Source organism: Phalaenopsis equestris, unplaced genomic scaffold (genome assembly GCF_001263595.1).
Source record: "Phalaenopsis equestris unplaced genomic scaffold, ASM126359v1 Scaffold000226, whole genome shotgun sequence".
Classification (NCBI taxonomy): domain Eukaryota; kingdom Viridiplantae; phylum Streptophyta; class Magnoliopsida; order Asparagales; family Orchidaceae; genus Phalaenopsis; species Phalaenopsis equestris.
In genome coordinates this window covers 322,454-329,536 of record NW_018164668.1, presented here as the reverse complement: position 1 = coordinate 329,536, position 7,083 = coordinate 322,454, and the positions used below count along the sequence as shown (strand labels likewise).

General features: G+C 33.4%; 1 protein-coding gene across 1 annotated transcript in view; it reads right to left on the bottom strand.

Moving 5' to 3' along the window:
* Positions 1-3,012, bottom strand: part of LOC110023657 (WD and tetratricopeptide repeats protein 1) — a 134,720-nt gene extending 131,708 nt beyond the window's left edge. The window contains 2 exon segments of the mRNA XM_020723170.1: positions 755-823; positions 2,729-3,012. Of these exon segments, the coding sequence (XP_020578829.1) occupies positions 755-823; positions 2,729-2,800 (141 nt within the window). The 5' untranslated portion in view covers positions 2,801-3,012.
* Between the last annotated feature and the right edge of the window lie 4,071 nt (positions 3,013-7,083).

Below are 7,083 nucleotides of genomic sequence, written 5' to 3'. Positions count from 1 at the left end.
GTAGGGAAAAATCCAATTGAAGAAGTTTTAGCTACCTATAGGGAAGGAGGTCTAGTGCATGCAGGAACGAAGTCCTGCTCTGGTAGGAAGGGAGTCAGGTGCTGAAAGATTGTTTATCTCTAACAAAAAGGAGTTTATGCAACTCTTGAAGGATGGGAAGGAATCCCTGTGACTCTAGAAGGATCCCTATATGTCGGTATCCTGTGATTCATCTCCCGCGAATCGAATGAAACTGAGACTGACAGGCCGACAAGGCTCCGATACCATGTAGAATTTAGTTGGGGAGGAAAATTACTTGATTTATTATTCATAAATTGGGTGTGTGTGAGTGTGTGTGTGTGTGTCTAGAGAAACAAATCCCTCCCTATCTACAAATATACCAAATATAACAAATAAATATATCTCCCCTAAATTAGAAATTAGAAAAGGAAATAATTCTGAATAAAAAATAGAATAACATAAAATAGGAAGGGAATAAACCAATCAAAGATTTCCTAAAATATCCCAATTAAATCCTCAAAGATTTGGAGGTGGCCAGTCAGTCTGAAAGAGGGAAACAACTTCACAGTTATCAATAACTAAAAATATTAACAGCCACAATTGCAAAGATATAGATAAAAATTTAAATAAAAAGCAAGCAATAGGATCACTGAGGTATCCACGTATCAAAATTTATGATATCTGAAGTTCCACACAAATCACCAATAGCTTACAAAAAAAGTAAATGACATCAAATACACTTGTAAAGACAAACCTCCATGACTTTATCAAGGGCAAGCCTTCGAACCAAAGATGAGTGCATTTGCAGCCGATAATTCATATCCTAAGTAATCATTAAAAGAATACATGTAAGTATGCAAAGGAATATCAAAGCAACACAGTCAAATTGTAGCAGGAAAATAAAGTTAAATGGTAGGACAATATCATCAAATCAAAGCAAAAGAGAATTGGATGTATGAAGTGGTAGCAGACAGTTTAGTGGACATTCTAAATTATACTTAATGCAATGCAACTAATTCATTGGTTGTAACAGTAAACTATAAACGGAAAAGAGTGTTACGCAAAAAAAAACCTCTCCATAAACATGATGGACACTATGGCTCACTAAACGAAGCTATACCTTCAATTTAGCATCATATTTCAAGAAAAGGACAAATGATGGAATACTATTGATAAAAGAATCATCAACAGCAGCGATACCCTTTTTCCCAACCATATAAAATTCACTTTACAATCCTTGTTCCCCTCAAAAGAATTCTCATAAGGTGGTAAATCTAGTTTAGGCAAGTACATTTATAAGACTTCTATCAAGTCGCCTACAACTCACCACTTTTTCTTCCTATTCATTGTACATTAATTCCCATGTCCTTCTTATTTGCACTGAATATATCGGTCATTTTATATGATCAAACCACCTAAATATATTGTTCACTATTGTCTTAAATAGAAGCTACTCCCACCACCCCGTAATATAATCATTTCTCAGTCTATTGCTCCTATATTTGTCACGCATTCATCTTAACATAACATTCTCCTTTTATATCAATCGCCTTGTTGTTTACCAACATTTCATTCCTATAGCCTAATTGGATCAATTGCATTTCTATAAAGTTTGCATCTCTCTAATAAGATAGCTGAATTAACTGCATTTCTATTAAATTTACATTTAAGTGTCAATGATGTTTTCTTATCCATATTACTATTCATTTACTTCATCATTTAAATTACCGAGCCTTAACTCTAAAATTTATGACGACATATATATATATATTTATATCCCTGCTTCTGTAAAATAGATCCAATATACTTAAACCAGTTAAATCTACTTTATCTTCTAATATTGTAGTTAATAATTATTAGCAAAGCACTTGATATTATATACTCTATATTTTTTTCTACTAATCATATGTGATTTATCTTCTAACATTTTTTTTCTGTCCTTCTAACATTCCATATAAAAAGCCGACAATGAATTATGTTTGCAAAGCTTCTTTTAAATTGTGTGACTAATATAAATGGAGAACCCTGGATCAAATCGTGAAGGTGAAGTGTATTCAGAATATGTGTTTTTTTTTTTTTTTCATACTCAAGGAAGAAGTCTTGCTACGCCCAGTATAACAGAAGACTGACATTGCATTACTTCAACCTCCATTTTTAGTGAGCTTTCGATAAAGCAACAAATTAAAGCCAACAAAGAATGAAACCCCATCGGCCTTCCTCTCAAGTCTTGCACTATTAATCAAAAAACTCGAACCCACTGATTGTTCATCCACTTTAATAGAAAGATTCATTTATGAAAATCCGACTGGTGTACACTGAGAGTTCAGATGAAAACTGACGGGAAGGATGAGCTGAAGCTCAGCTAAATGTGACATTTGAACAAACCTTCTTCGTCACCTGTAAAGATAGCTTCTCCCAAAGAAAAACAAAAACAAAGGAGTGAAATCCACCATGAAGCAAACGTTCCTGATCCCCAAAACAATCTATATGCTTTAAAAAACACGAAATTCAGTTCAAGACAGGGAAAGCAGTCACATCGCTCTAAAACTCTTGGACATACACGATCAAGTAAGATCCTAGATCCTAACACATGACAACTTTTAAGCCGTAAAAGCCAGGACACGCGATGGCTCGAACAAAACACGATCGCGCAAAGCAATCTCAACATTCAAAAAGAAATCCCTCGACACCAAGTGAAGAATACTATCGCGCTGTGGGGATTGATCACCTGGAGAGAGTCGATGCGCCTGCTCTCCAGGAGGTCGTTAATGTTGCCATCGGGGTAATGCCAAGATTCCATCGGAATGAGAGTAATCCAGAGAATCAAAGTTCAAGCCCTAACAATATATACTTTCGTCGCCCCTCTCGCCGCTCCCTCCCTGTCCCTCCGCTTTTGTCCGCGAAGTTACCGAGAAATTGGCCGCAATTGCTCTTTTTATTACTACAATTTTTTGACTCACAGTGGGCTCGAGGGAGTCCAGAGGATGCTCTTCACTCCATTTTCTCAGATACACCGGCCCATTATGGTCGTCTTCAATACCTTCAGAAGAACGAAAACAAATTCTTCACTATACATGAAATACGTCTAATACTTTTGGTATGAATTTTAAATACATTGCTTAGTTAAATTGAAATGTTCACATTCTATCTTCATTTTTAGCATTTTGACTCTTTTATGTACTAAATTTGAATTTATTAAATCTAATTGCAGGGCGAATTTAAGAATTTACTCTGTGGTCGCTCGGGTGCTCTATCTCTGTCGCAAAGGTTTGATGAATCTGAATTTACTGAATTCGATACATGTTATTTAACATAAAATTAGGTTGAAGCGGAACACCACCTTCATTATATACATTAAATGTTCTTTTTTTTTTACATGTTAGATTGTTTTTGTACAATGAATGTTGAAGTATATCTATTAATATTACTTAAATTGAATTAATCTCATTCATGATTGTGTAACATTAATTTTAGAGGGATTTTATTGTATGTCTATCTCAATGTATCAACTTTATTTAGATTTTATTTTATATTATTATTTTTGTAAATTATAGATCAAATTTTTTTTTAAACAAAAATATAATAAAAGGTATGAATGGATGTTCAATCTTAACTTGTATTTTCGCGAGAACATCCTTGAGTCAGAATCGAGAGAAGCAAAAGGAAGAGGTGGAGAGTGGAGGGCACGGTAGAGTCCCTCCTTCATTCCTCTTGAGACTGTCTATTTAAAGGGGTCTAATTAGTACAATTTAGGAAGATAGGAACCGTTATAGTAAATGTCCTTAATAGAATTAATGCGTATAATTTAAATTCATTATCGTTATAACATTGACAGAGAATAACGGTTGACAATAATTATTAGTTTAACTAAATGTTGTCAGTCAATGGGTCGCAGATCATATTGATTGGTCGTCTCATATCCACCTATGCCGAGGGGGCATAATCAATTATTCAGAATATTATATTCTGAATGAAACAAGGTTTAATAAATAAATTTCATCATAATTTTGTATTTAAACCATACATATTCGGGATTTAAGAAAAAATCATACTACATATAGCGAATTAATGGGGATCTCAGAATCGAATGCAGATTTTCATTCCAAAATAAAGGCATGTATTTTTTTTTTCCCGGAAACATTTTTTTAAAAAGGAAAATAAAAAAAATTGAAAAAACAAATTATTTATTGTAAATCTTAGGGTTGGAGACGAGTAAAAATTTTACAAATATTGTAAATTAATGATTGAGCACATAATTATGTTCAAAGCATTAAATTTATTGTAAAGTCACTTAATTTTATATCAATTTGAATTTACATACAAGCTGCACAATTCTTATAAATTTAAATATCACAACTAAACTTTCATATTTATTTTAGAATATTTTGGTGACTTAAATATATATATTAATATATAGTGATATTTTTTTTATGTGATATTAAATATGTGAGTGCTATAGGTGGAAATATTGAAGTTTAGGGTTAGATATGTGATTACATAAGAATTATATGATGTGTAGGTAAATGTCACTTAATTCAAAGATTTGCACAAAATTTATTTGACTAAACTTGAAATTGACTTGATATCTGGCATAAATATACATGCACCTTGACAAGTACATACAAATATAATTATATTATATGTAGTTAGTTCAAGAAACAATGTACTAAAACTTGTAAATAAACTTAATAAAAATGATTTTTATATAAAATTTAGATCTTTTTTTCTTTTAATTTAACATGAACTCCTTTTGAAGGTTGTTTAGGTGATTTTGGGTGACTGTGTAAAGGAGATTAGTTGCCTCTTCCATTGACAAATACATGTTGCTTTGGTCGACCGATCGACTGATGGGTCAATCTGTTTCGTCCGTTGAGTCGTGGCACACTTGCTGTTTGACTCAAATTTTAAAGGATTTGTCTCGTTTGTCTGGTCAATTTGTTGTTTAGGTCAAATCTCCCATCTCGTAAGGACTAGGGCGGATCTTGTCATTGCTTATATGGGTCATCCGACAATACTCATTGTTGGGATGATTTTTGCCTCCCCCTTGGAAAATCTTGTCGTTACCGAGTAAGAAAACATCTCCAGAGCTTTGGCCTTATCCCAGGTTTAGAGACGTGGTTTCCCATGCTTGGCGTTGGATTGTTGGTCAATCGTTGGCCCTGGAGGGAAGCTCCGTATTCTCGGTCGTTCGTTCTCTTTGAAATTCATGTCGGTAATTATAGTGTATAGATATTAGTTCCCCAAGTGTTCCTGCTCATTCGTTGTGACAATTGCGATAACGACAGATAAATTATTAGTTAATCATATCACTGAAAAAAAAAAGAATTTAATAATTTTTTTCTCCCTTCATCTTCGTGGCCTGTGGGTCTTATAAATAAGGCCAAGAATTAGGATATTTATATGTTGTTGACATTTTCTGAACTATTGAGTAGGCATCATGTTGCGTGATATGAGCAAAAAGACGGTTGACCCAACCCTAATGGCATTGACGGGATTTCCACATGTTCCAGTGTTTATCCTTAAAAGGAAAAAGGTGGTTGGGAGAGAGGGTGGCGAGAGATAGCAGGTCCTGAACCGACCAATCATCTTGTTTCTTCTAAGGGGCTCGAAGGCCAGCCGCCGAAGAAGCTTCTCCTGAAACCCATGGATCCTAGTGAACCCGTCAACCTTGTCCAGGGAAAAGTGGGTGATGATCGCAGCAATCCCTGGAGGAAAGAAATGGAGGCATCCTATCGAAACAGGAAGGTCTTCCCATGACTGCTTCGAAACTTGAGAGGCTCATGGGTATGTAAGAAATTCCTTTTGATTTTTGTTGACATTCCTTTTAAATGTAGATGTGTCGATCTGGGTAGAGGATTTTGAAGGCGGCAGGCCGTCAAGAGGTGTTGCTGACTTGATTCTTTTTGCGACTGTCTGATCCCAATTTTCTATATATATAGATGTAAAATACAATGTATACGATTGTATGATTAATTTTCTTCATAATTATTCTTAATTTGCAACAAAGCCAAAAACTTTATCTAAAGCAAAAGTTAAGTAAATCTTTTATTATGAATCAAATAAAAATGCGGTTATAATATTTCAATATGGGATACTACGCAAGTATACGTATCGTTATCAAGTAATATAAAACTTTCTGATTAAATCTCAAATATCGAACCCACAGGGAGGACAAAATTTAGATAATAAATGTTACTTAGCAATATATTCTTACTTAGACTTAAGATGTTAAAATAAGAATGAAAGTTTAATTCTTTTTTTTAATTTTTGATAATTGAAAATAAAATAAGCAAGTAATTAACTTAACTAAAATACTTGCAAGATGAAGACAATATTAATAAAATATCTTTTACTTTATTATGAATCAGTGATAAATATAGAAATTTTGTTGTGAAAGTATGTTAAATGTGTTGTGCCAAAAAGGAGCAATAATATTATTTACCCCTACTAGAGATGTTATAAAAAACATTGGCTAATCTATAGTTTGAATAGTCTTGAAGAATGGCTAGGTGACCGACTATTTTCTTTTCGTAAATCGACAATTACAAAAATTTGATGGCGCTACTAGAAGATTTAAATTCCATCAACAGTGTCAAAATCTTGACTGCGACTTTATATATATGTGTTTGATTTAATAAATATGTATAGATATAATATTCGATAAAGTCAAAGTCGAATTTGTCAACGCAAGTATACGTATCGCTCAAGTAATATAGGGCTCTAATGGAGTCCTAGTTATCGATCCCACAGGGAGAAATAGAATACTACCGAACTAAGGCTTAATAAAAGGTAATACTTCAACTACAACAACGGCATTCAATTTGCTTATCTGTCACTAATAGGCAATTGAAATAAGTAGATAATTTAGATAACTAATAAATAACTAATGATAGAAAGTAGGGTTTAATTGTGATATTTAATATATAAGAAAACACCCTTCTCCTTGTCAAGAAATTATAGTGAATGGATAAAATGAATTAGTTCAATTTATATTGTGTCAAATAGGAGCATACATGTTCTTTACCCTTTGGTCCAGGCATAAAGAACATTGACTAATCCTATGCTTGGTTACTGATTCTGCGG